A 27,908-nucleotide genomic window follows, 5' to 3' on the forward strand; every position below is an offset into this window, starting at 1 on the left:
AATCACTATATGAAAAAATGATGATATAAATTATTTTTAAAATGTGATATATATTGATCATTATTTTACAACAGTAAAAATGTATAAAAATTATTATTTCATAAAAATAAAATTATTCATTTAAACTAAATGCATAAACTAAGTAGAATCTCAATTAAAAATAATTACTTTTTAGTTTAAAAATGAAAAAATAATTAAATAAAATTAATATAATAAATTATTTTAAAAAAGTTATTATGTTTGCGCATGGCATAGGAAAACACATAGTTAGTGTTTAAAATTAGAAGTCTATTAATTAAAAAGTCCATCAGCATCCAAAAATAACATGCAGTACCAAGTACTGACCAAGGTTGTATGGAAGTTTCATCGGATGTCCACTTCCCGCTCAGAACCTCGTGGAAGTTTATGGAATCTCGCTTTCAAAACGCTTATAAAATATTTTCTTTAAACAACGTTTGAAGCTTATGATTCCATTTTGGAATCACACTTCTATTTTTTTTTGAGAAAAACACAATGTCATAAATCAATAAAAAATATAAAATTATAGTTTTTAATTTATATAAAATCCAAATTTTAATAACAACAAAGTAGAGAAAATATAAATATAAAAATATGAAAACTAATACTATAAATTATATTTATCCATTGAGGTTTTTATTAAAGATATATATATATATATATATATAATATTCAAATATATTTTTCTAATTATTTATGAAGTATTAAAAATAATTAATATAATAATTTCTTTTAAACTTAAGTTATGTGTATTTTCACAATTTTAATATGAAATCATTTCAAAATTATTATAAATGAATAAATGTTGTATTTTAAATGTAAATCATATAAGTTGTAGTTTTAAAATTTATATAATTTTCTTATATTTTAATATATATATATATATATATATATATGGATATACGCGTACGTAGCCGATTCCTAATTTTTTAAAAGATCTTGCTTTTGCCTTTGCATACACTTTCGCTTCCACTTACCTGTTTTCGTTTCCACGTAATATAGGTACTGACTTGCTTTACGGTATTAATATGATAAGTTATGAAGAAAAAATAGAACAACCATGTCTTAAGTTAAAAAAAAAGCGTACTGGTAATTTTAAAATTATAAAAAAATAAGTTACAGCATATAATAGTGTTACTTGTTTTAGTTTACAAACAAAAGGAAGAATGCGGTTGATACACAACCTCTTTTTCAGGGTTGTAACACTTGTAATTAAGGTCCAAATTACCAACCAGTAGGTAGTAATTAACTACTAGTTTTAAATAAAGAGCAAATTGCATCTAGTCGGAATAGTAAAGAGAATCACTGCTCAGGCGGTTAATTTCCGTTTTAAGATAGAGCTACGGCCCCGGGTTCGATACCTAATCATTTAAAAATAGTAAAATATATAGTCCCACCCGTGTTCCTTTTCTAGTCCATCACCTCTGCAACTCTCTCTCTGTTTCTTTTAAGTAGATTACCACTTCCTATTCAATCAAAATACCTCCGGTGGTAGATTAATTCCGCCCTAGTTTTCAAAACAGAGTCTTTTAAAATCTTGATGCCAAATGAATTACAACTTACTAATTAGGGAAGACAAATTTGCTTTACCTTTGTTTGGGATGTCCACTAAAGGCTTACCGTAAACAGAAACTTCTTTATTTCAATTGTTTTTATTTTCTTGGTCTTTCTTCCCCTGAAACATTATGATCCGTTGATCGAACCCTAACAAAAGAACAAGAGAAAGCTTGAATTACACCGTCTCCTTCTCATTGTGGTGAGTTCCTCTCTCTCTAATCGCTCATGATTGAAGTTTGGACCTTTTTCTAAAAAAATTTGTGAATTGAATGTAAAATTGTATTTGAAAACGAAAAAGAAAACTGTTTCTATACAACATTTGTCTGAGAGTTTGTTGAGTTCTAAACTGATCATATCTTCTATCTCCCAGGGATTTGATGAACATGATGCCACACAGATGAGGGTAACGCTCGAATTACACTGTCACCTTCTCATTGTGGTGAGTTCCTCTCTCTCTAATCGCTCATGATTGAAGTTTGGACCTTTTGTTAATTTTTTTTGTGAATTGAATGTAAAATTGTATTTGAAACTCATGTACGTAGTATGTATGCATATTATCTATTGAAAACGGTATACTTCCTTTACTAATAAATCTTGATCTGTTTTATTTTGCTTTCAGGTAACCAACTGTTGAGTCCGGCATGTCTCGGTCAGATATGAGTTCGAGACCGGATCTAGCGAAGTTCAGAAGTCTCTGCCTTGTAATCTGTTTCTTGGCTGTGGTTACCTCGGCACGTGTGAGTCCGAGAAGAAATTTGGATTCTCCGGATCTCAGAATCGCTACTCTGTTTGCTATAGCTGAAGATGTAGGTTTACCGCATGTACATGCAGAGAGTTGGGTAGGAAATGATACTTGTCAACAATGGTACGGGATCTCCTGTACAGATGGTGTCATCACGGCGATAGCCTTTATAAACTCCAATCTGACAGGTATCATATCTCCCAGATTCGCAGAGCTCAGTTCTCTGAGTGAAATTGATCTGGCTCATAACAGACTTACCGGCATCATCCCTCTCGAGCTTCTTACCAAGTTGAAGAAACTGGTCATTCTTGATGTTTCCTATAATGACCTGCATGGTAAAATTCCAAAGGTTAGGAAAGAGGTTGTATTTGCTGAAGGCAACACGCAGATTGAGAAGGATCGGGTTATCTCGAGACAGTCTTTCGTTTGGATTGGTATTGGGATAGGGTTTCTGCTCGCTGGAGTAATAGGAGTTCTATATTACTATATATCTGGTGATTAGAAAGAAGAGTTCTGCTATGGAGACAGAACCAGAAACGATTGAACTACAAGCTCAGCCATCTAGTGTCGTGGTAGCTGCTGACGACAACATGATTCCCTTTCATATTCTCAGGGAAGCTACTTCTGACTTCAGTGATGGTAACCTCATCGGTAGAGGTGGGTTTTCACTTGTGTACAAGGGCACACTATCTGATGGAACTGACATCGCAGTCAAGAGAATGGGAAAAGATGACCCTTTGATTGGTATCGACACCTTCAAGTGTGAAGTCAGTGTGACATCATCGCAATCTAGTGGTTCTACTAGGGTACTCTATCGAAGGAGAAGAGAGACTACTTGTTTATCAGTTGATGCATCAGGGCCCGTTGAGCAAACACCTATATCACCCGAGGGATCATGGATTGGAACCCCTAGACTGGAATAAGCGGCTTAAGATTGCCCTTGATGTTGCTAGAGGGATCGAGTATCTGCACACATTGTCTCGGCAAAACACAAGTTACATTCACCGAGATTTAAAACCTTCAAATATTCTTCTGGGAGATGACTTGCGAGCCAGGGTATCTGATTTCGGTTTAGTCCGGTCAACAGCTGAAGGCAAAGATTCATTCACTACCGAGAAATCCGCTGGAACAATTGGTTACCTTCCACCTGAATACACAAGTATAGTCTTTTATTTTTTTCTCAAGTCAAATATCTAAACATATTTTACTATTTTGTAATATATTTGTTTTACTAGACAAATGACATTCATTTATTACAGTGACAGGACGGATTACCAGAAAACTGGATGTCTACAGTTTCGGAGTGGTTTTGATGGAGCTACTAACAGGACAAAAAGCCCTCGACAAAAAACGATCTGAAGATCCCCAGATATCTCTCTGGTTCATGAACCTGGTCAAAGAAGCCTCCTTCGAAAATGTGATCGATAAGACCATTCAAATCACTGAAGACAACCGAGGCAGCATTTCTGAAGTGGCTAAACTGGCCAGTCACTGTTGCGCCAAAACTCCCGAGCAGAGACCCGAGATGAGCTATGCTGTCGCTGTGCTTGCCTCGTTGACCGAACAATGGAAACCCAGTGAAGTTGGAGAGACGAAAGATGAGTTTCTTGAAGAACTTGGAAAGAAGTGGCATGAGCAGCACACGCTGGAGGGAACTAGTGGTACGAGCAGCGCATGGCAGGAGTAGACCAACAAAACACAAGTCTGGAAGTTCAGCAACAGCTTGTAAAGCTGATAAGAAGCTTCAGTTTTACACAAGTAAGCTCTGATTGCAAATGGGTGTTTGTATGTCTTAAAAGTTTTAAAATTATTTACGAAATTGTTTGTTAATGCAGAGGTCAAAGATACACTTACTTCTTTGTCTGTCCCATAGGAGATTGGTAAGGTAAGCACCATTCTTAAATAAACTTTCGTTATTTATCCCAATTGCCGCTAAAGTAGTAATCTCTGTCTGGACGGTTGCGATACTGCAATCCGAGTAGTGTTTTGTTCTTGGTCTTGCTACAGATTTATGTTTTGTCAGCCACTTGTACAATTAGTGTTTACATTCGAGTCTTTGAGTGTCAAGTTTGAAAGCTTTGAACCTTTTTATTATGGTTATTGTTCAGAAGAAGAAAACTAAAGGCGAATAATCTTTTCCTGCCCTCTCCGACTTTCTTCCAGAATTTGCAAAAGGCATCAAGAGCTCGTGTATGTCTCCACTTTCATTGTTGCTTAAACTATCTTTGTTGTGATCTGAAAAGGGTTGTATTGTGTGTGTGTGTAGTTTGAAGGAAGGGGAAAAGACTGAACAAGGTTCTAGACCATCCAACTTTTCAAGCCGATCCATTTGGTTCTATATTTCAGCACCTGCAGAATGAACAGCCACCAGTGGTAGAAGAGAAACCAAAGAAAGATATATATGTACATGATGAGTGTGGATCCCGAAAATGCTCCTGATCAGCCTGAGTAAGTTTCTTTTCTCTAAAGCTTCTTGTGTGAGTCAAGAGCTTTGTAAAAGGAGTTTATTATATACCAATAAAATAGATTTTACACTTTGCATCATAACTTATGGTACTTGAATGTTGTTGTACATTAACAGATACATTGAGATAGGGATAGAATCTGGACTTCCAGTGGCACTCAACGGGAAGTCTCTCTCTCTCTCTCCAGCCACCCTTCTCTCCGAGCTTAACACAAAAGGAGGGAAACACGGCATAGGCCGGATATGGACATGGTCATGCATAAGCCGTCCAAACAAATCCTGTAACAACCCCACGCTTAGACTGAGAAAAAAATTAGAATCACTCTCATGTAAAGAAAATCTTGAATCTGAACGTGAGAGAGGACCACATGAATGAAGAGTGTGGTTATAGCTGCTTCATTGCTTACATGTAAAACTGCTGTACACTCCCACCAATTCATAGCCAAACCAATTGACTGTTCTGCATCTCGCCATAAAATGCAGAGTCTGATCTCAAAGCCAAGGATACCTTTGTGCACAGGCTTGCAAGATAACCAAAATATTCTCTCTGCACCCACTTGTGGCAACAGCGTAAGTGACACTACGTCGATGGTCTGAATTGTCTTGTATCTCCAACGATGCCACACTTGATATTCAGGTCTAGTAGACTTGTGTACAAGATAACGGCATGTTCTTGAGTTACGCCAGTCACTGCATCAAATGTCAGGAAACTTGGTGTTGTTTCTTCATGTAGACTCATGTCAATTTTCATATGTGTGGCATGCAGCTGATTTGCTGGAGACGTTTTCACGGCCAAGAACAATGAAGAACATGAAGTTTCCTTCCATTTGATGATCCGAGCCGCTTCTTTCCATTCCCACCAAACTGGTCCTCAAAAAGACTGAATGCGAACTTTTCTGGATGCCTCTGGAACCATATCAATACCATGAAACACAATGTCTGTCTGGTTCAATGCCTTTTTCTCAAACTTGAATCCTTCCCATGTCTCAAATCAGTGGTACGGCTCAATTTGTTTCACTGAATCTCTACTGTCTCAGGATGTGGGGAAGGTGAGTATATCTCAAGAACAGTGACATGATTCGATTTGCCACACTTGGTGATGCTATCATCTGCACTATATTTCTCTCTCCTTTGAACAGCTTCCCTGAGCGAAGTGGATTCATCTTTGTACAACAGCTCATAGCAGAACCACACCACTACAGAGAATATGATCGCAATTATCAACAATCAATACACACCAGCTCGATAACCTGACTGAGAATCCTTCCGGTTTCGTTCTAGATTGGGAAACAATACCTCCTGAGAATTCAATTCGGTGTCGGAGGAGCTTCTCTCGTTCGCAAGTCACCTAACTGTCACTAACGCGACTTCGAAGATTCCGATGTCCGCCTCTGGTGAAAATCACCGCCACTCTCATGCGAGTTCGTCTTCTGCATCATCGTCAAACCACCGCAGCCACAAGCTTCGCTTCCTCCAATCTCAACGGCAAACCTGTGGTTTCCTCCAGAGTCTTTACTTCTTTCTTCTTCTTGTCCAGCTTGGATGCCACATCATCACAAACCTGAGGGACGTGAGATACAAATAATTTCGAGAGATCATGGGTCAATAACTATATCGAAATTTATTACATTTTTTGCTCATGAAAGGAATCATTAATTAATCAGTAGTATTCTATGTTTTTTTCGGATACATATATTTATCCACTCTCAAAAATATATTTTACTACTATCTTGGAACATTTTCGATATATACAAAAAAGAATTGAGATTGCTAAAGAGATTGACATAATAAATAAACGAGTGGAAGAGGAAGTCAACCTAGACAAATAGGGCCAAGGCGAGACTAAGGTAAAAAGGTTGATTTATAATTTTCTTTGCTCTCTAATTTCATTTACACATATCTTGCGCTTGACCCCTATTTTCTGTTTTCTCTTCCTTTTGTCTAAAGTTCCTCCTCTCTACATCCTCATTTTAGTGCAAGGAATGGCAATGCACATATATATGTGTGGGTGTATGCTATTTCTTATTCATCACCAAAAATACAATTTAAATGTGAGCCAGAATCGTTTTACTCAAAATTTAAACATTGATTTGATTATTGTACAAACAAACGAGGCCAAGAATGAAATATTATGCTCATAAATTGTAAGAACTCATAATATGGGGGAGTAAATCAAAGATTTAAGATTTATGAAGCCCGCAATACAAAATTTCGTTTGTCTTCACTACTGAATATATAAATTAAAAATATTTCGCGTAGGAAAAAGACATAACACAGACGAAGACTTGGTCGGAGAGAAGACTTTTCTTATTTTTGTAGATTTATCACGTCACCCTCCCGATTGAACACAAAATTAGGGTTTCATTTCCCCCCTTTTCGATTTGCTTCTTCCCCTTTCATAGCCGCCTCATGATGATTCCTCCCTCCTCTTCTTCTCGAGCTTTTGATTCTTCTTCCTGAATTTTGCAGATTTTCTCTCTCTTTAATTTAGAATAAAAATGGGAAAGTTTTGTTGCTTCACTTCCCCTTCCGAGGTAAAGTTGATTGGATCTTCCAGAAACATAAAGAACCTTCCTTTGCTATGATTTTGTCGTGTTGTAAGTAAAAAGGTTTAAGCTTTCTCTGTTCTGTTTTTTGTTTTGTTCTTACAAGGTTGTGGGTCGATCTGGTAAAGGAAGAAGTGACGAAGGGTCGATCAAGTACGGTTTCAGTCTAGTGAAAGGCAAAGCTAACCATCCCATGGAGGATTATCACGTCGCTAACTTCATCAACATCCAAGACCACGAGCTAGGTCTCTTCGCTATCTACGACGGTCACATGGGTGATACTGTCCCTGCCTACTTGCAGAAGCACCTCTTCTCCAACATCCTCAAGGAGGTACAAAAGTGATTACTTAAAAAGAGATTGTGTTTAGTAGTACACTTATGATCATGGGATGATGATGATGATGATGATGATGTTTCAGGGAGAGTTTTGGGTTGATCCACGAAGGTCTATAGCAAAGGCTTACGAGAAGACGGACCAAGCCATTCTTTCGAATAGTTCTGACTTGGGACGCGGCGGGTCTACGGCTGTCACGGCTATATTGATCAATGGGAGGAAGCTGTGGGTAGCTAACGTTGGTGATTCACGAGCGGTTCTTTCGAAAGGAGGTAGGGCAGTGCAGATGAGTACGGATCATGAGCCACGTGCTGAACGGTCGAGTATTGAGGATAGAGGTGGATTTGTATCCAATCTACCAGGTAAAATAGAAGAGAAAGTCATCTGCTTTGAGTAACAATTCTTAGATCAGTGGTGTATGTAATGAGTTGTTGTGATTAATAATAATAAATAGGTGATGTTCCTCGGGTGAATGGTCAGTTAGCGGTGTCTCGTGCCTTTGGAGATAAGGGACTTAAGACACATCTGAGTTCAGAGCCTGACATTAGAGATGTTGTTGTAGATAGCCAGACGGATGTTCTTCTCCTGGCCAGTGATGGCATTTGGAAGGTAGTTTAATTAATCGCATCTGTTTATGTTTTTTTTTTTATAAAAATACTAATTTTGAATTTGTGAAGGTGATGACAAATGAGGAGGCGATGGAGATAGCTAAAAGGGTGAAAGATCCACAGAAGGCGGCCAAGGAGCTAACAGCTGAAGCGTTGAGAAGAGAGAGTAAAGACGACATATCTTGTGTCGTGGTCCGTTTCAGATGACAAACTCTGGATTTGATTCTGACACTGATGATTTTGGTTCCGGTTTGGACCGGTCTAAAGTGCGTTCGTTGTTATATGTAAATTTGTGACAAAAAAAAGAGGAGTTGGTGGGTGATGGGGATTTGATTTGTTGATTTTAATCATCGTGATATAATAATATTAGTAGGCCTTATTTTGAATGTTATTATATATGTGGAAGTACTTTTTTGATTTGTTATAAATATTGGGTTGATTTGTTGTCACGGTGCGGAGGAGAAAATAAAGTAGAGCGTGTGACATTTGCAAGGAGATACAACAACAAAACTGAGTGATAAAATCAGATTATATCAAACATCATAGGAGAGAGTTGGAGATAGGCAATGTTTTAATGTTATAGAACGTCAATGATCGGAAAACATCATCAAGAAAGACCTAAGATAAAAGAGAATTACAGATACAAAACCATTCAACGTAAGAAAAAGGAGATTGCCTCCTCCTTCCTCTGGGAGGTCTGCAGTCTCTGCAGTCCATAAGGCGAGATTGTCACTAAGTTTCTGCATGATACGAGTGATGTCCTTGTATGGTTGCTCGTTTAGGCTGTCAAGCTCAGCGATTGCATCATCCAATGCTTGCTTAGTCAATTGGATTGCACTGTACAAACAAACACATAGTTTCAAACTGTTAAGAAAGTGTGACACAAGCGATTGATTATGTTGTAAGTTATAAAATAATTTCCAAAACCTTTCAGGAGAGTTTAAGATCTCATGGTAGAAAACCGAAAAGTTCAGCGCCAAGCCAAGTCTAAGTGGATGTGTGGGTGCCAAACCAGTCTCTGCAGCAGCAACAGCAGCCTACGTACCCAAAAAAAAAAAAAAAAACCAAAATTTCAAAATCTCAAAAAGAACTTGTACTAAACCCTATCTCAATCCCAAATACATATCAAAAAAAAAAACAATTAATTATTACATGAATAATTAACTCAATATTTTTTCTAATATATAGTTTTTATTAGGTTAATATTAATGTTCTTATGTTTTACTCTAAAAACAAACAAACACAATCCCATGTAGTACCTACCTTATATGCTTCAAGAGATTGATCTCCAGCTTCCTTACGTTCAGCACCAGAACTAAACTCTGCCAGATAGCGATAATAATCTCCTTTCCTAATATAGAAAGAACATTATTTAAAAGTAAAGCCAACAAGGATGACTCACAATGTGTAGCAAAATACGGTAGATTCCACAGTGGTAGACGATGGGAGGAGGACAGGAGGTGCTTGTCAATGACAGACAAGATGTCATTACAGACTTTAGCAATCTCATCTTCAACTCTTTTGCAATAATTCTTAATCCTCTTGACATTTTCCTCGTTTTCCTTGGACCATTCCTTGTGCTCGACGGAAGATAGTGTTCTCCAAAAATTTCTCTTTGCGCCAATCACAGTCCTGTACCCAACAGACACGAGATTCCTCTCCTCCAACGTGAGCTCCACATCAAGCTCAGCAACTTTCTTCATCGCCTCAACCATCTCTGCACAAAGCAACTCTCAGATCAAATGCTTCCATGTTTCATACTAAAGGCAGTAAAGAGAGGAGATCTTGATGAGAATCCAATACCATCGTATCGTCCGGTTTGCTCGGAGAGCTTCGCCAAGTATATTTGTTTTTCTCTGTCCTTCTCCATGGCTGCTGCTTCTGCTTTTGTCTTCTTCTTCAATTGTATTTCCTCTTTTAACTAAAAAACGTTTACAAAGAGAGTTCATATTTAATTTATACACAATCTTGAAAGCCATAGCTAGAGCTCATAGACACATGGCTCAATCTCAACACTCCATTCAAAGAATCAATGGCTGAAAATCCGTTTGTACGTACAGCTTCACCCCATTATCACTCCGACGTCATCTGTCCTTTGCTTTTGTTGACTCCTCCATTCTCTGATTTCAAAACACGACCGACCGTTGCACGGGTAAAACACTTGTAGATGGGCCTTTTGTTTCATTATTGGGCTTGTCTTCGTCGTGGCCCACCTGTGCCTTTTCTTTTGTAGTGACTTAAATGATCTCAAGTTTTGAAATTATAAAATTGAAACCTCAACGTTTTCAGTTTTACACATAAATAGCATCAACTAATGATTTTTCAATTTAACCCATTAAATACGCAACTCATTGTTAAAACTTCGAGAAATTTTGAACAATTTTAACTTCGTTTTTCTTCGCTATGTACTTATGAAGAAACTCTACCTCGCTGAATTATTGGCCTTATCGAATTTGGAATTGAACCGGTTATACCAAATTATCAATCCAATTGCGACGTATTAGGATCTAGTTATTGTGGGCTTTTAAAGAGTCCCATATCGTTGGCGTATTGTAATGACTAATGAGTTTTCAAAAGATGTCGACTTGGTCTTGGCATCTACTCATGTGGACTTACTTGCATCTGCTTTGACTGTTTCTCTTACTATAAAAATGACAAAAAAATTCCTTATAAATCATTTGGTTTGAGCTTTGAAGACGCTGACGAGGTAGGTTTACGCCCTCACATAATGTAAATTAGCTTCTTGCCAAAATAAAGAGAATTGAATTTGGGACTATTGGAAATAGAAAAAAATATTGGGGTGAGAGAGGCTCGAACTCTCGACCTCAGGATCACTCAATAGCTATGAGACCTACGCGCTAGCCAACTGCGCCACCACCCCTTGTTGTTGGTATCGACCTTTATTAATTATTTTACTTAATTTAAACTTCTTTGTGTTACGACGTCAAAGCTGAACTTTCCAGTGAATTGGCTAATATTTCTTGTGGTGTTTGTTCAGTGACAAGTGACAACAGAGGTTGCGGGCCGCCCGCAATATATTTAACGTGAAATTTAAGTTTCTTATTAAGTCAATTTTGAAAGATACTTATGTATAAAACGTTAAGTTAAAACCATTTGAATTTTTTATTGATATACATGGTAAAGTTTTGCATACCATAAATTAATATGTTAAATTAATATATTATTTTGTAAATAAAAATATTATTATTATTTTTACATTACAAAATTATATCCTAGATAATTAAAAACAAAAAAAGTATTTCATATGTTGAGTTACTTTAAGAGTTTTCTGTTTTTAAATGATTTTTCAAGTGCTATTAAAATAAGTTTACTCTAAGAATAAATTTTATAAACAATAATAAAATCTTATTAGAGATATTCTTACAAAAGCAATGACCAAGGGATGACCAAGGCCATATTATTTTTTAAATAAGTATTCCATTCCTTCCGGAGATTAAGATTTTTAGAACAAAATTTTATGTTCCAATATGTAAGATGTTTTCATATTTCTAGGTAGCTTTACCTTTATCAAAATCTGTGTTATCAATCAAATTTAATATTTATCGTTCGTAATTGGTTGAATAGTGTTTAATTTATAGTTTTAATAATATTTTTTAGATAAAAAAATAATTTAATATGCATGTTTTACTTAAGTATTACATAACTGTCAAGCTTAGTTGACAAGCAACTGTAGAAGAAATTAAACCAAATCTTCCTTCGATTTAGATGAAAGGCTAGCTCGGTGGCTCGCTCTAGCCACGCCCTAAGAGAACCTTGTCAACAACCATCTGGAAATTTAACTCCGACGAACCACGCTTAGGCTCAGTCGCTTCCTCTGCCAAGAGCCGCCACTTCTCCGCCTTCTCCCTCATTTTCTTTCCTTTCTCTCCATCCATCAGCTCTCTAACCACCGCGTCAACCTCCTCCCTCTTCACATCTCCACCGATCTCCATCCCCACCTCCCACTCGTCACGACAGAACTTACAGTTCGTTTGTTGCTCAGCAAAGAACGGCCAACACACCATCGGAACTCCACCGCAAAGACTCTCCAAAGTCGAGTTCCACCCACTATGCGTTAAAAACCCTCCTATCGCCGGATGAGACAGAACTTTCTCCTGAGGACACCAAGTCGCTATCATCCTCCTCTCCGCTGTCTCCGTCAAAAACTCTGTTGGAACAACAGCCAGTTCACCATCAACTAGGTCCGGTCTGATCACCCACAAGAAATCTTTCCCTGTCGCTGCTAAGCCCCAAGCAAACTCCACGAGGTGTTTCGCGCTCATCACGGTTATGCTACCGAAGTTTACGTAAACAACGCTATTTCTAGGCTTATTGTCGAGCCAGTCCACACACTTTGTATCTTCTCTCCAAAGATTCGACCCCATGTGTCCGATCTCGGTATCTTTATCGATATCCCGGTTCACTAGTAGATGGAGCGGTCCAATAAAGTACACAGGAGGTGTAATGGATTGAATAGCTTGTATGGTGTCATGCTCGAGATCATCGAATGTGTTGAGAATGATAGCAGAAGCACGTTTGACTCGGTCAACCTCATGGAGAAAACAATTGAGCATTATGTCGTCGCGATTAGTCGCACGGATGAAGCTTGGGATGTCCTTTAGTCTTAGGTTTTTCATCGTTGGAATCCAATCTATTTCTGTGTCTAAGCAATTCTCATCTGCAAAAAAAAACACCACTATTTTATTAGTAATCGATATGTATCATCAATAAATAAGAAAACAGTGTATTCATATGCAAAGTTTGTTACAAATTTTCTAGCAAAAAAAAAAAGCTTTGTTACAAATAAAATGGTGGTTTTAAAAATATTTGACACCATAACACTGATTATATATCATTGCATACCTTTTATTGGGCATAGCCCCTTTTCGACCAAACGGTCGAAGTATAGATTGTTGGGATTGTGAAACTCCGTGTCCAACTCTATGTTGTCCTATTAGTATGATATTGTCCACTTTGGGCCTAATTGGCAAGCCCGCATGGTTTTACTTTTTGGTTTCCTTTCCAAAAGGCCTCGTACTATTAGAGTTGGACATCTCTTTATATATTAGACTTTCCTTTGTCTAATATCCGATGTGGGACTTAACTTGTTATCTCACATTCTCCCCCTCAAGCTAAGGATCACATCCATCTCGTGTGTTTCCTTCGGCGAATCATCTTTGGCACCACCTTGTACCAGTAATCACAGGGCTTTCTTTTAGAATGTTTCTCCCACAACACATCACAGATTCCATGATCTTCTGACTAATATCTGCCAAACCTCCTTTTTCTTCCATAAAGGATCCCGTTCTTACTTAAGGGTATTTTGGTCTTCTTGCCGATCTTCGTCAACTGCTCTGATACCAATTGTTGGGATTGTGAAACTCCGTGTCCAACTCTATATTGTCCTATTAGTATGATATTGTCCACTTTTGACCTAATTGGCAAGCCCGCATGGTTTTACTTTTTGGTTTCCTTTCCAAAAGGCCTCGTACTATTAGAGTTGGACATTTCTTTATATTTTAGACTTTCCTTTGTCTAATATCCGATGTGGGACTTAACTTGTTATCTCACATAGATAAGCCAAGAAGCCACAAGCACTTGTGGTCCAGAAAAGAACATTCGGGACACCGAGCTCCTCCGCAGCGTCAAGAGTGAAAGTCATCAAACCGTCTGACACAATACATGTCACCGGAGGAACATCATCTCGAGCGTTGATCCGCTGAAGAAGTTCCTTGAACGGAGCCAGACAGTTCGTCATGGTGGACTCGCAAAGAGAAGGGACATCCTGCATCCTATCCCCATCGGTCTCCGCTAGACCGTCAGGGATAGACTCGAACCGGAACGAAGGAACACCGTCGAGCGCGTTGGCACCACGTGACCGGAGGAGACGGTTGTGGTTGTAAACGTTGTTTACGAAGGTGACGTGGAAGCCTTTGGCGTGGAGGAGTTTAGCCGCTTTCATCATCGGGTTGATGTGGCCTTGAGCAGGGAAAGGCACGCAAACTACGTGTGGTTTTTGTCCGTTAGAAACTGCATGAGATGCCATTTCTTTTCTCAGTGTGCCAAGGAGAGATGAAAGATGGATATGAATGTGAGTGATCTGCGAACGATTTTGCTACACTTTATAAGACTTCACCATGAGAAGGCGAGAACATTAGATTCTTCCACGTCGAAAAATTACGTGCCACTTGCGATCTCGCGATATTTATGAAATTGATTACTATGCTGCCACAAAACAAAATTAATATGGTTGTGTACAAGTTGAGTGTACAGTAGTAGTCTGTAAGTAAAATAAAATGCAGACTAGTGACCCTAAGGTAATAACTCGTGAAAGTAATGGTTATCTAACTCCCAACTTCGTGGAATAAATTTAGGTCTAGGACCACCTGATCTATTAGTGGTTTTTGTTTAAAATTGCTAGAATATATAAGCATGTATTAGTAAAACAAATATCGGCTTAACTCCTAATTAGTCACCAAACAATCGGTAAGGCACTAGGTCTGATTCTAGCACCTGATTAGCGTTTAGCAACGATACATATAACGTGGATGAGCTAAAACTTGAATAGTTATAAACTATTCAGTTTTTTTCATGTTATTATCTCCCTTCAATTTGTTTCCCAAGGTATTACTGCATGTATTTTCTATAATGTTTACATCTCTATGTGTCTCTCTCACACACATACAAAGTAATACTTTTTGAAATATAATTTTATTTTTCTAACATCTTAATAAATATAAATCTTAACTGAAAATTTTATAAGGTGTAAGTATAACAGTGAGATAATCACTAGAAATAACGTACTCCCTCCGGTTTTCGAAAGTAAGATTTTTTTTCTTGTTTTACAAAGTTAATTTCATACTATATTTTAAGGTATTTTGTAAAATTGAGAATATTTAGATTAATTAAATAATTAGTTGATAGTTATTAGAAAGTATATAGTAAAACTAAAAAAAAAATTTAATTGTAAACATTCATTATATTCTTAATATAAGTTAATACTGTAGAAAAATAAATCTTTCGAAACTATATTCTTAATAATAATCTAATTATAATCATTCATTATATTCTTAATATAAGTTAACAGAGGGAGTATACAGCTTCAAAAAGTTTCTGTAATATATTATACAGTCAGGCTTAATTTCTATAAATTCCTATACAGCTATTTTGGCGCAGACCAATCAATCATTATGCTAGTAGTAATAGAAGATAGAAATTGTTGTATCCAGATCACCGTATTTATGATACTGTCATATTACTTTGAGAAAGAGAAGCAAAAAACGTAAAGAAAAAATTGAAAGTTGATATCGTGTTCGGAATCTGCATAGGTGTTGGCAACAAACTTTTCAACTTTCAATTAATACGATACCTGTCATTATTATGTGGCAATTATGTCCACCAAGGCACACATACCTATATCTTTTTTTTTATGTAAAAAAAAAAATGGTTTCACTTCTTTACCGGAAACTCAAACAATGTAAATAGTCTTTCTCATCGTGAATTGAATTCAAGTGATGGTAGTTACAGCCGCAACCTCTTTACCACTAGACCAACTCAACGATGGTTATTTTTTCTTTTCTGTAAAAATAGTCAATTGATTAAAAATGAGATAATATTGTGTCTTATGTCAAAAAAATGTATTAACAAAGTTGATGATTTAGGACGAAAGAGTAACCACTTGCCTTTAATTTCATTTATACTCTTGTCTTTTACGGATAAAACTGTCAAATGGACCGTCCAGAACCCATTTGGGAAAGGCCAATTGGACCATTTCTGTTTGGGACATTAATGGACGGTCTATATTGGACAATGGTCCACAAAAACGCTCAAACCCAATAAAGACCATGTCCAATGGACAAACCCAGAAACACCCAATAAAGACCATGTCCAATTTGTATAGTTTTAAAGTAAATTTTTTCTTTGTAAATTTTTTACTTATGTTTAGTTAACTTATATGTTTCATATTAATATTTTTCACAATGATTTTTATACTTTTAATTTTATAAGATCTATAAATTATTTATTTGTACTAATTTACATATTTTTGCTTAACTTAATTTAATAAAATCTGTAAGAAGAATCTATAAGTAGCAAAACTTCAAAATTATTGCATAAAGACATAAAACATAATAAAAAATTTCAAAGTTATAATATAACTGTTATCATATCAGCATGATAAACTCAAACACAACAATAACAACGTCATAAACCCAAACAAAACAAAGTCATAAACTCAAACATAACAATGATTCAAACATATCAAAGTATAAGAGATAACAAGTTTTAGAGAACATAGTGAACATAGCAGACTGAAACATAACAGTCGGGCCTCGTCCATCTGCAAACATAAACACACACAAAGGCAGATGGACGAGGCCTGACTGTTATGTTTCAGTCTGCTATGTTCACTATGTTCTCTAAAACTTGTTATCTCTTATATTTTGATATGTAACGTCTCGTATGAGACAGCGTCAATATGAAAACATAACCAAACTTGCAAATGGGAGAGTTACCAAAAACACACAGTGGAACATTGTAACGTTTCCTATGAGACTCTCACCTATCAATATGAAAACAGAAGCACAAACACACATAGACACAATCAATCATTGTTATTAGAGAGCCTCTCAATATGAAGACATAACCAAACTTACAGATGGGAGAGCAAACATAAACATAAGGAGACACAGTCAATCATACATCTTTTCTCTTCCTAAGAGGTAAACTCAATCTCATCACCAATTTCTTGAAAGCCACAGAACCAGTTCCTCACGCAGATCAAAGCTTGAACATTTGTGGGTAGTAGACAGCTTCTATACTTGTTGAGGATTCGGCTACCGATGCTAAAGGATGATTCCGACGCCACTATTGTGATAGGGATACTAAGCACATCGCACGCCATTGAAGACAACTCTTTGAAGCGGCTTGCATTGTCTTTCCAGTATGACACAACATCCAAACTTCTAAAGCTGTCCATATCAACCACTGGCTCGGTCAAGTATGTGTCTAATGCTGATTTTCCACTACCACCCATCTTTTGAGAGCAGTAAGCATAAAAGCCATGTAAACAACAACAAAGCAACGATCAGAGTCTGAAACCAACGTGTCTAAAAGATCAAAACAAGTCTCGTGAATCATATCAGCTCAATAAGGATCTAAGCACCGCAATGACTTAGCTTTCTAGCTATTTGGTGCCTTAAGCTAAACATGATCTATAAACTATAGCCAACCACTCTTAGTATCAGTACATAAAATAAGATAAGCAACAACACCAAAGCTATATATATAAACATCAAGTTAGGTTCAAGAAACACTTCATCGAATCATAAAGAGATAAACTTACATCATATCCTGAAGGGATGCTGTGTCGAGGAGCATGTGAAGTAGATGCTCTAGTGATGCTTGTGTCTTTCTTATATGCTCCGTAATGCTTGACCATCTTCTCACGAATATACTCCACGTTCAATTTGGCAGTGTCTGGATCTAGAATATTGTAACAATACTCTAAAAACGTAAGCTTCAGTCGAGGATAAGTACTCCCGCAATTGCTAATATGTCACTGAACTCTTCCCAGTATTTGTTGAATTTGTTTTTCATGGCCTTGACCATTTCACAAATAACTCGATCCTCTAAATCTTCATGACCTCTCAACCAACACTTAATCGACCATACTTGCATAAAGTATAGGTTTGTTGTCGGGTAAGATGAACTAGAAATGAGCTTCGTGACTTCAGCAAATGGTTCCAGTAGCTTGCAGATCAGTTATGATCTGTCCCACTCTTGCTCAGATGGAAAGCTCTTGTAGCTCCTATCAACTTCTCCAAGGTTTCTCAAGGCATTCTTAAACTCAATAGCCCTCGATAGCATCAAGTGTGTTGAATTCCAGCGTGTTGTTACATCAAAAATCAAACTCGTTTCAGCTCGTACTCCAACTGTCTCGACACAGTTCTGAAACATAATTTCTCTAGACTGAGATCCTTTCACGTTCTTAACGCTCTCCCTGATCTTATCTAAAGCTCCACTGATAACAGCCACACCATCTTGCACAATTAAATTTAAGATGTGAGCTGAGCACCTCACATGAAAAAAATCACCATCGCACACCAAATTTCTTTGCAGCTTTCCTTTTCAAAATAGCTTACATCATTAGCTGATGTGTTATCTATTGTTAGAGAAAAAAATCTTTTTCTCTAACCCCCACTCTCTTAACAGCTCAGTCAGCTTAAGGGCTATAGCAACACCAGAGTGTGGAGGCGGAAAAGCACAAAAAGATAAAATCCTCGTCTTCAAAACCCAATCATCATCTACGAAGTGGACTGTCAAGCACATGTAGCCTTCTATTGTTATGGCTCTCCAAAAATATGTTGTTAAGCAAACTCTTCCAGCGATGTTAGCCAAGACTGCCTTCAGCTTCCTTTTCTCCTTCTCATAGATATTGTACACATCAGATGCAGCTGTGTTGCGAGACCAAAACTGATACGTCCTAGATTCGGAGAGGATCACTCAACGGGATTTTGGATATGAACTCGCCAAAGGTGGGAGAACTGGGTGGTTTGAAATGCGACGCAAAAGGTTGCGGAAAGACCTTATGATACTACCGGCTTCGATTGTGGTTTGGAATTTACGTCAAGACCAACAAAGGAAGATTTGTTTACTTGTATCACTCGACAATAAACAAGACTATTCTAAGCAAAAAACAAAGAAATAAACTCATAAACTTTGAAAGAAAATCGATTTATTGATTATGAGAAAGAGTTTACATATTTATACTACTTGTGGTCAAAGAAAGAAATTAATAAAACACTTAAGAAATAACAAAGTTGACTGAGAATGTTGAAAGGCAGTCAAATAAACTCTTCATATCAGATCTGGTCAAAGTGACTCTTCGTCTGATGCCCAGATTCATCCAGACAAGTTGGAGTTGTCGCGGTAAGGAGCTGGACGAACGCGGGACGGTCTGGACAGTCCGCCGGTGATCAAGGAGTGTACTGATGCGGCCTAAGTCTTCAGAAAGCTTGATGATTCGTACCTTAGAGAAATCTGAATGATAGAAATCCAAGAGAATGTCGGACATGAGAGATAGTCCATCGGTTTGGTCTTTAGGACACTTGGTTCGTGCCAAACGAACCAAGAGAGAGAAATCTCGATAATTTTGGGAAATCTCACGATCCAAGTCAAGTCTGGCTCGGCTGTTGGCTTTGGTTTGTCGAGATGGCTGGGAAGAACGCGTACCGGCTCGGTCAGTTCGGATGTCTGCACGCGGGTCTGGTCTAAGCTCCTTCCTGGATGTAAGCGGGTCGAGGCGGTACACGACACGATCGTCCTGTTGGCACGACTAGGTAGGCGAACCTCGGGTGAGTTGTTCTGATCGGTCTGATCTCCAATCTGGTCCGGTTCAATGTACTAATCCACGGACTGAGGCGCATCATTCCCTCTCTCTTCAAAAGGATTTGTCCACAAATCTGGATCATCTGCAAAGAAAGGAGATAGATCAGAAACATTAAAACTTGGAGAAATATTATACTTACCTTTCAGATCCAATTGATACGCATTGTCACTGATTTTCCTAAGGATTTGGAATGGCCCATCGACCCTAGGCATAATTTTGGACTTCCTTTTGTTGGGGTCAAAAACGAACAAGACGAAGTTAACATCCAAATATCCGTAAAATTAAGCATGAACGTTTTTACGAAAAATAATCTTCGTAAAGAAATCTTTACTAAGAACTTTGCGGAGAAATATTACACTAACCCCGGTTGATTCATCGAAACTAAACACCCATAGTCTAAGAACACGTTCATAAAACGTCAGAAAAGGATCCAAAAAAGGTCGCCACGTAGAGACCGGTCCGCGAACGAGCCGGTCGCTACATAGCGACCAAAGCCACTCGGTCGGTCGCTACGTAGCGACTGACCCGCAAATGAGTCGGTCACTACGTAGCGACCGACCAAACCTTTCGTTCGGTCACTACGTAGCGACCGATCCAGCGCGGGCTAGGTCGCTACGTAGCAACCGAAATGTCTCGGACATCGATCAACGGGTACGACCCAAATCCATGCATTCTCGTCTGTTCCTCAATGCTAGCTCCCATGTACCGCGGCCATATCATTTCTCACATCATTCCGATCAAAGTTACCGTTGAAACTTTACGATAAGAACCGCGAGAACTTGTTTTTGTCGAAAAGAAAATCGTAACAAATGTTTCCTGTCGAAGGACGGCCCAACGAGGTCTAAAATACGACTACAATCCCACTTACGATTTTTTAAGAATGAACCCATATATGCTATGACGGTTTATGTTTTTATTTTACAAAAACAAATATAAAGATAAGTCTCCGCAGAAAAAATGTTAAGTTTCCGCGGATAAACATGAAGATTGGAAAAAATGGAATATTTCTATTTTTCGCTTAAGACGGCTTAAAAGCAGGAAGGGAAAAACTAAAACCGACCTTGGAGGAGTATATAAGGAGTCCTAGGTGAGAGGCAGAAGAAGATAATTTTTTCAGAGCAAACTTAGTACTTAGAGCAATTTTAGGCAACTTTCCGTTTTTGTTATTCGAGCTGCGACTCAATTAGGTTTTGCAGTCTTAGGGTTTTAGAACTAGGAATCTCGCCGACAGCTCTCGTAGCCCAGGCTCTTACCTTGTTGTAACGCTCAAACGCGAATTCGGAATAAGATCTATTTTGCTATCTTTTCGATTTATATTTTTCTCATCTTTATTTTGTGTTCTGATTGCTTGGCGTATGGTTTAGCAGATATCCGGGACCTCTGAGAAATTAGGGTTTTCCTAAATTCTCTTATTTAAATGGAAATCGACAGTGCAAATTTCGGTTCCCATAGTTTGGCGCTAGAAGGAGGGGGGTGGGCACTGATCAATCTAACTCCCAGCCGTAAAACGCCCAATCAGATATGACGATTGACGATGGAAAGAACATATGAGACTCGACCGATACGGACGTCATCTCTTTTAAGGGGGGAGCAACTGTCAACCAGACCAAACCTCGCAACGATCTCCTTGTCATCGAGTTGACGATTCTGAACATCGACGTCGCGAGAGTCCTAATCGATACTGGAAGATCGACTAATATTATTTTCAAAAACACCCTCGAAAGAATGAAGATTGACCCGACTGAAATCGCGGAAAACCCTAGCCCGCTAGTAGGACTCTCAGGGGAAACCACTATGGCTCTCGGGTCAATTAACTTCACAGTCAAAGCTGGAACCATAGAAAAAATCGCAGAGTTCCTAGTTGTTGACCGACATGCGTCATACAACGTAATCATGGGCATACCATGGTTGAATATTATGCTGGTAATTCCATCAACGTACCATCTTTGCCTCAAATTCTCAACCCCTCGCGAAATGGAAACAATCTGGGGAAACCCGAGGGTATCGCAAGTCTGCTTCGCCGCAAAACTAAAACGAAAAAATCAGATTCCGAGACCACTCCCCGGGAAAAGTTGGCCTCCGACAAAAAGCTCAATAACAAGATTCGGCAGAACTCTTCTGGCAATTGCTGAAAGCTGAGATCCTAGAAGAAAAGCGCGAGCCGGCCTGCGAACCCGTGGTATCAGTATGTCTTGACGAAGCATTCCCCGAATGATGCATCAAGATCGGAGCCAACCTCCATGAACCTTTAAGGACTAAGCTCATAACTTGTATAAAAAAGAATCTCCACACGTTCACCTGGGCTGCGGAAGACATGCCAGGGGTTGACATCAACATAACCTGCCACGAGCTGAATATCGATCCAACCTTCAAACAGTCAAACAGAAAAGGCAAAAGTTGGGACCCGAACGCGCTACTGCGGTCAACGACGAAGTCGAAAAACCGCTTAAAGTCGGATCGATAACAGAAGTAAGGTACCCGGACTGGCTCGCCAACCTTGTTGTGGTCAAGAAGAAAAATTGGAAGTGGCGAGCCTGTGTTGACTTTACTGACCTTAACAAAGCCTGGCCAAAGGATAGCTTCCCCTTACCGCACATCGATCGATTGGTCAAAGCAACAGCGGGAAACGAACACTTATCCTTCCTGGATTCCTTCTCGGGTTACAATCAAATTATGATGAACCTTGACGATCGCGTGAAAACTGCATTTATTACAGATCGCGGAACTTATTGCTACAAGGTGATGCCCTTCGGCCTCAAAAACGCCGGCGCAACTTATCAACAGCTCGTGAACCGGATGTTCTTCGAACAACTCGGTAAAACTATGGAGGTCTAGATCGACGACATACTCGTCAAATCCCTCCATGCGGAAGATCACGTGTCTCATCTTGAGGAATGTTTCACGCGACTAAACTTGCACAACATGAAGCTTAACCTGGCAAAATGCAGATTTTCCGTAGCGTTGGGGGAATTCCTCAGTTGCCTAGTGACCTACCGCGGTATCGAAACTAATCCTTAACAGATCGATGCACTGATCGAGATGGCTTCGCCCAAAAACAAGCGGGAAGTACAAAGATTAACCGGAAGAGTCGCAGCACTTAACCGATTCATCTCACGATCAACGGACAAATGCTTACCTTTCTACGATATCCTACGGGGGAACAAAAAATTCGAGTGGTCAGAAGAGTGCGAAAACGCTCTTCAACAGCTGAAATGCTACTTGACCACTCCTCCGTTTCTCGCAAAACCTGTCGAAGGAGAAACCTTGTTCTTATATATCGCAGTATCAGCAACAGCTGTAAGCGGCGTTCTGATCAGAGAAGAGCGCGGTGAACAGAAACCCATTTTTTACATAAGCAAAACATTGCTAGATGCTGAGTCACGGTATCCGCTAATGGAAAAACTAGCATACGCAGTCGTAACATCGGCACGAAAGCTCATACCGTATTTACAATCCCTCACGATCGTCTTCCTCACGACCTTGCCTCTTCAGACGATTTTGCATAGTCCGAGCCAGTCGGGAAGACTAGCCAAATGGGCAGTCGAGTTAAGTGAGTACGATATAGAATACCGACCAAGAACGAGTGCAAAATCCCAAGTACTCGCAGAATTTTTGGTAGAGCTACCGACAGGAACCGTGACTAACAAGGAACCAAATTCAACATGGGTCCTTCACGTCGACGGTTTGTCATCTAAGCAAGGATCGGGCATCAGAATTCGCCTCACGTCCCCAACCAGTGAAATCCTAGAACAATCGTTTAGACTGGAATTTCACGCATCCAACAACGAGTCCGAATACGAAGCGCTCATTGCAGGACTACGATTAGCTCACGGATTGAAGATACGCAACATCCATGCCTACTGTGATTCTCAGCTAGCCGCAAGTCAATATAGCAGAGAATACGAAGAAAGGGATGAAAGAATGGATGCATATCTCAAACTGGTCCATAATCTAGCTCAAGATTTCGACTGTTTCGCTCTCATGCGAATCCCCCCGCTCCGAAAATGTTCAAGCCGATGCTCTCGCGGCCCTAGCATCAAGTTCAGACCCAAGTCATAAAAGAGTAATTTCGGTCGAATTCATTGAACACCCGAGTATCTGACCGCCAGTCATTGTCAACTTCATCAGGGATCAAGACGACGATGTAGAGGAGGTCGCAGTACAGCCAGAAGAAAGATCAGAACAATTCGACTACGGCTGTGATACGCCATGGCTGGAAACGATTCGAGCCTACATCATCGACGAAAAATTACCTCCCGAAAAATGGGAAGCCCGCAAAATCCAAACCCATGTCGCGCGTTATGTAACAGTCGATGGGAAAATTTACAAATGGAAATTTTCTGGACCACTCATGACATGTTTGGAAGGAGAAAAGGCGAGAAAAGTCATGGAAGAAGTCCATTCTGGATTCTGCGGAAACCATTCCGGTGGAAGGTCACTTGCAGTGAAAATCGGAGATTGTGAAAAATTCGTACGAAAATGCAAAAAATGCCAAAGGCATGCTCCGACCATCCGACAACCAGCAGAAGTTCTTTCTTCCATCACGTCACTGTATCCTTTCATGCGCTGGACCATAGACATCATCGGACCCCTTCACAATTCAAAGCAAAAGCGTTTCCTCTTAGTCCTCACTGATTTCTTCTCAAAGTGGGTGGAGGCGGAATCATACGCAAGTATAAAAGATGTCCAAGTTGAAAATTTCGTATGGAAAAACTTTATCTGTAGACATGGAGTTCCTTACGAGATCGTAACCGACAACGGATCTCAATTCATTTCCACCCGATTTGAAGCGTTCTGCGAAAAATGGAAGATACGATTAAACAAATCAACTCCCAGATATCCACAATGCAACGGTGAAGCCGAGACAAACAATAAGACCGTTCTAGACGGACTTAAGAAACGCCTAGACGCTAAAAAAGGCAGGTGGGCAGAGGAACTTGAGGGAGTTCTCTGGTCACATCGCACGACCCCAAGATGAGAAACGGGACAAACGCCTTTCGCCCTCGTGTAAGGGACATAATGCATGATTCCTGCAGAAGTCGAATTCCTCGGCGTCCAAAGAAGATTACTTCCCGAACGAGAAGATCTCAACAACGCCATGCTTCTAGACAATCTCGACCTCATCAACGAGCACCGGGATCGAGCGCTTGTCCGAATTCAAAATTATCAACACGCAGCCGCAAAATACAATAACTCCAACGTTAGAAATCACCGATTCAACGAAGGAGATTTCGTTCTGCGCAAAGTCTTCCAAAACACCGCTGAGCGAAACGCGGGAAAACTTGGAGCAAACTGGGAAGGACCCTACAAGATCATAATAGTCGTTCGGCCGGGTTCCTACGAGATAGCCAACATGCAAGGCGTAAAAATTCCAAGAACTTGGAATGCAATGCATCTCAAAAAATATTATCACTAAACAAATTGCTTCGCAACTACTGAACTACGAGACGGCTTGATCTCCGAAAGGGGTACGTAGGCAGTTTGTGGAAAGACAAATTCAGCTGTCCCTCTGTTGCAGGCTGGAAATCAGGGATGGCAAAATGGTTGATGGAAGCTTGATGGATCGACCAAAAATATGATCGGATAGGCGATATGATGGAATGCAAGTTATGATCCTGAAAAAAAATGAGATATGATTTCTAATATCATAAAATAAGATAAATAAAGATAGATAGGATGGAATTAGGCTGCTGGTCGTGTGACACTCTCAGCCTAATCAGTTGATGATTGAAGTGGATTGAGATGGTGCTTTGCTTGCTGGATGTGTATCACTCTCAAGCTTGGCAAACGAATTGGAATGGAAGGATGGGGAATTGAGGACGCCACAAGACTCTATGAAAAGGAGCCTTGATAAGTCAAGGTGCTTTGGAGTTGCTTCACACAAACTCAAAAGATTTAGAACAATAGTTTTAAGAAAACTAGAAAAACTGAATAATTCTTATTACTTTCAAAATGGGGTGATTTACAATGAAGCAAAGACTAGAGCTTTATAGGCTCGACAAAGGACTCTCTAACAGTCTGAAAATGACATAAGGAAAGAAAATAAATCGAAATAAAAGTCTTGGATGAGAAGGCTTTGATGGCTCCATGAAAACTAACCGTTAGCTCGATTTGTGCCTTCAAAAGGATAACTTGGATGATCTTGTATCTGGACAGCTTCTGGAAATGGCCATGATCTTCAAGCCTTCCTGAAATACTTCTTGGTCTTAATAGAAGATAATATGGCCGTTGGTCTTGGGCAAAAATCTGTAGAAACTCATCCAAAACATTTAGTGTAGATGTTGCCATATATGGAATGTTAATGGAAAGAGAGATACGCCTGATCTCCTGGGTGCTGGTGCAGCTAAGGACTCTTTGGATGTCTTCTGAATGGTCTAGATGATCTTCTGGTTCCCATAAATAGCCCTGGGTCGAACCAAGTTGAATTGGTTGAAGACTTTCTTTAAATGTTGTCGGTTTGGCCAATTGATGCAAACCGGCTTGATCTTTTGGTTTGATTGGGATCCGCCTGATCCAGTATGGCATGGTGCTTCCTATGATGTTGTGTAGTGCCTCTGAATGACTTAGAAGGTCTCCTGGTTGCCATTATTGAGGTTGGTTTGATGTGAAACCCGGATCTTCCAAATAAGGCAAGTGTAGAGCTGGTTTGGCCGGTTTTTGTAAATTGATCATATCTTCCAATTCCCTTGACCATTGCTCGAGATCTTGGGCTTTCTGGAAAGCTGATAAACTCCTCTTGACTCCTACGATCGGTTTTGGTTCAGGACACTTCTTCTTTGGGCTTGAATCCTCTTGTAAAGTTGCATACTGGCAGATGGACGGGCTGAGAAACCTCTGACTTGTAAAATTCATAACTTCTTGCTCCTTGAATATTTTGGCCCAATTACAATTGTCCTGGACTCCTTCGTTAGTGTAGAATCCATAAAAATTAGCCTCATCATTTAAACACTCCTGGTTTGTAAGATATGGCATGTTTAGTGCACATATGTCCTGGTTGGCGCCTTGGCTGGTTGAGTAGGGTTTTGGGTTGACCTCTGGTTCAGTTGCTGATCTGATGGCCGCATCATACCCTCCTCCTTGAAAAAGTTTCGACCTCGAAACTGGATAACCTGTACCAAGATAGAGAAAGTCAGCTTTCATACTCTTTTGAGATGCTAAGGTCTTACATTGATATTGTTTTGGTTTGGGGATGGATTGTGCATCAGGTGGCTCTTCTTTCAGCAAATAGGATAGGATCACGCCTCTGCTATGGAATTTAGCATTGATTCTCTCATTCAGTGGATGGCCCTTCATACTCCTAGTAGGCTCGGTTCTGACCATCTTTGGGGTTGATCCTTCTGGCAACAAAAGATTATCCGGTGGGATTTCTTTGAAGCTTTCTTCTTTGCAACCTGAAATTTTTTCAACATTCTGGACAAAGACCAAGTGAATTATATCTGATACTGGAGTTTCATGAACAGAATTTGTTATGGTCGAATTTACCTTGGATGCTTTAGCATGATGAAGAATGATATTCTTCCTTGGACAACTTTGGTTTGGTGGCTGCCTTTCTTGCAACTTTCGATCTTGGTTGGTATGATCACCTTCTTTCGATAGCCCAGCTCGGTTTTTATTTTCCTCTTGACTTATCCCTGGATCAAAACATCTTGGTAAAGACAAGTATATTATTCCAAAATAAAGGGATTTATAAAATGAACAATTAACCCTTAAATCAGTTGTGGCAGCAAGAACTTCTTGTTCTTTCTTTGCCTTGTACTCACCTTGGTTTCCTGTAATAATTTCACTTTTCCTTGGACAAGACAAGTGCATTAATCTTGTCATGGAATTAACAATATCATGATGATCTAGAGTGAAATTTACTTCAGGTTTTGGCACTTGAACAATCTTTTGTTCAGATTTCGGTTTCCACTTGTGGTGTGGATTTTGATTGAGCTCATGTTCTGGTTCTGTCCTTGTAACCTCAGTAAGCATATGGCTCTCATCTGGTACCCCTGTACCAAGAAGATTCACGTTTAAACCAGTAGCTAAAGGATGTGTTAGACTCTTACCTTGGTTTGATACTTTTATTACTGGTTTTGCTTCTTTAAGCAAATTTGATTGCTTTTCCTTCTGGTCCATTAGAAGGTTTGCTCTTAGTATGTCATCTCCGTAGGATCTAGACTCTTTAATACCTGTAATAACACCCTTGGACAAAGACAAATGCATCATACAAGTGGTAGATGATTTATGAACAATATCATCAAGTATAGG

At 39.2% G+C, this 27,908-nt stretch overlaps 5 protein-coding genes, 1 non-coding gene and 2 pseudogenes across 8 annotated transcripts; 4 read left to right on the top strand and 4 right to left on the bottom strand.

Moving 5' to 3' along the window:
* The first annotated feature begins 2,216 nt into the window (after window positions 1-2,216).
* Window positions 2,217-2,819, top strand: LOC106308993 (receptor-like kinase TMK2). Its single transcript, XM_013746087.1, has one exon. It carries the CDS (start codon window positions 2,217-2,219, stop codon window positions 2,817-2,819), a length of 603 nt encoding a protein of 200 aa, XP_013601541.1.
* A 16-nt stretch (window positions 2,820-2,835) lies between these two features.
* Window positions 2,836-4,004, top strand: LOC106308995 (annotated as a pseudogene).
* A 3,061-nt stretch (window positions 4,005-7,065) lies between these two features.
* LOC106307707 (probable protein phosphatase 2C 9) lies at window positions 7,066-8,713 on the top strand. 2 transcript variants are annotated; one of them, XM_013744738.1, is made up of 6 exons: window positions 7,081-7,139; window positions 7,251-7,315; window positions 7,434-7,658; window positions 7,747-8,023; window positions 8,116-8,270; window positions 8,339-8,713. In XM_013744738.1, the coding sequence occupies exons 2-6, from the start codon at window positions 7,280-7,282 to the stop codon at window positions 8,474-8,476; spliced, it is 831 nt and encodes a 276-aa protein (XP_013600192.1). In that variant the 5' UTR covers window positions 7,081-7,139; window positions 7,251-7,279; the 3' UTR covers window positions 8,477-8,713. The 2 variants fall into 2 exon arrangements, with proteins under 2 accessions (XP_013600191.1, XP_013600192.1); XM_013744737.1 differs by having other exon boundaries at window positions 7,066-7,315.
* Window positions 8,714-8,876: 163 nt separating this feature from the next.
* On the bottom strand, window positions 8,877-10,139 carry LOC106308996 (annotated as a pseudogene).
* Window positions 10,140-11,065: 926 nt separating this feature from the next.
* Window positions 11,066-11,150, bottom strand: TRNAM-CAU. Its single transcript is given in 2 exon segments — window positions 11,066-11,101; window positions 11,113-11,150. It is a non-coding gene; the product is annotated as a tRNA-Met (tRNA).
* A 737-nt stretch (window positions 11,151-11,887) lies between these two features.
* On the bottom strand, window positions 11,888-14,532 carry LOC106307672 (UDP-glycosyltransferase 85A5-like). Its single transcript, XM_013744686.1, has 3 exons — window positions 13,841-14,532; window positions 13,133-13,174; window positions 11,888-12,947 (listed from the first exon to the last, which is right to left on the bottom strand). The coding sequence occupies exons 1-3, from the start codon at window positions 14,313-14,315 to the stop codon at window positions 12,022-12,024; spliced, it is 1,443 nt and encodes a 480-aa protein (XP_013600140.1). The 5' UTR covers window positions 14,316-14,532; the 3' UTR covers window positions 11,888-12,021.
* Window positions 14,533-22,697: 8,165 nt separating this feature from the next.
* Window positions 22,698-24,636, top strand: LOC106308997. The gene is made up of 3 exons (XM_013746088.1): window positions 22,698-23,710; window positions 23,787-24,305; window positions 24,384-24,636. The coding sequence occupies exons 1-3, from the start codon at window positions 22,698-22,700 to the stop codon at window positions 24,634-24,636; spliced, it is 1,785 nt and encodes a 594-aa protein (XP_013601542.1).
* Window positions 24,637-25,617: 981 nt separating this feature from the next.
* Window positions 25,618-27,619, bottom strand: LOC106307240. 2 transcript variants are annotated; one of them, XM_013744138.1, is made up of 3 exons: window positions 27,419-27,619; window positions 26,825-27,289; window positions 25,618-26,767 (listed from the first exon to the last, which is right to left on the bottom strand). In XM_013744138.1, the coding sequence occupies exons 1-3, from the start codon at window positions 27,477-27,479 to the stop codon at window positions 26,244-26,246; spliced, it is 1,050 nt and encodes a 349-aa protein (XP_013599592.1). In that variant the 5' UTR covers window positions 27,480-27,619; the 3' UTR covers window positions 25,618-26,243. The 2 variants fall into 2 exon arrangements, with proteins under 2 accessions (XP_013599592.1, XP_013599591.1); XM_013744137.1 differs by having other exon boundaries at window positions 25,618-27,289.
* Between the last annotated feature and the right edge of the window lie 289 nt (window positions 27,620-27,908).

The sequence above is a fragment of the Brassica oleracea genome, chromosome C8, assembly GCF_000695525.1.
Source record: "Brassica oleracea var. oleracea cultivar TO1000 chromosome C8, BOL, whole genome shotgun sequence".
Taxonomy (NCBI): Eukaryota; Viridiplantae; Streptophyta; class Magnoliopsida; order Brassicales; family Brassicaceae; genus Brassica; species Brassica oleracea.

Coding starts and splice junctions, on each gene's coding strand:
- LOC106307707 (XM_013744737.1), top strand. CDS start 7,280: ATGGGAAAGTTTTGTTGCTTCACTTCCCCTTCCGAG. Junction 7,659..7,746: donor TCTCCAACATCCTCAAGGAG/GTACAAAAGTGA, acceptor ATGATGTTTCAG/GGAGAGTTTTGGGTTGATCC. Junction 8,271..8,338: donor CCAGTGATGGCATTTGGAAG/GTAGTTTAATTA, acceptor GAATTTGTGAAG/GTGATGACAAATGAGGAGGC.
- LOC106307240 (XM_013744137.1), bottom strand. CDS start 27,479: ATGACAAGATTAATGCACTTGTCTTGTCCAAGGAAAAGTGAAATTATT. Junction 27,290..27,418: donor AATTATTACAGGAAACCAAG/GTGAGTACAAGG, acceptor GTTTTGATCCAG/GGATAAGTCAAGAGGAAAAT.
- LOC106308993 (XM_013746087.1), top strand. CDS start 2,217: ATGTCTCGGTCAGATATGAGTTCGAGACCGGATCTAGCGAAGTTCAGA.
- LOC106307672 (XM_013744686.1), bottom strand. CDS start 14,315: ATGGCATCTCATGCAGTTTCTAACGGACAAAAACCACACGTAGTTTGC. Junction 13,175..13,840: donor TGGCTTCTTGGCTTATCTAT/GTGAGATAACAA, acceptor CCAACAATCTAT/ACTTCGACCGTTTGGTCGAA. Junction 12,948..13,132: donor GGGGCTATGCCCAATAAAAG/GTATGCAATGAT, acceptor TTTTTTTTGCAG/ATGAGAATTGCTTAGACACA.
- LOC106308997 (XM_013746088.1), top strand. CDS start 22,698: ATGGCTTCGCCCAAAAACAAGCGGGAAGTACAAAGATTAACCGGAAGA. Junction 23,711..23,786: donor AGCATCAAGTTCAGACCCAA/GTCATAAAAGAG, acceptor CAACTTCATCAG/GGATCAAGACGACGATGTAG. Junction 24,306..24,383: donor CTCACTGATTTCTTCTCAAA/GTGGGTGGAGGC, acceptor CTTTATCTGTAG/ACATGGAGTTCCTTACGAGA.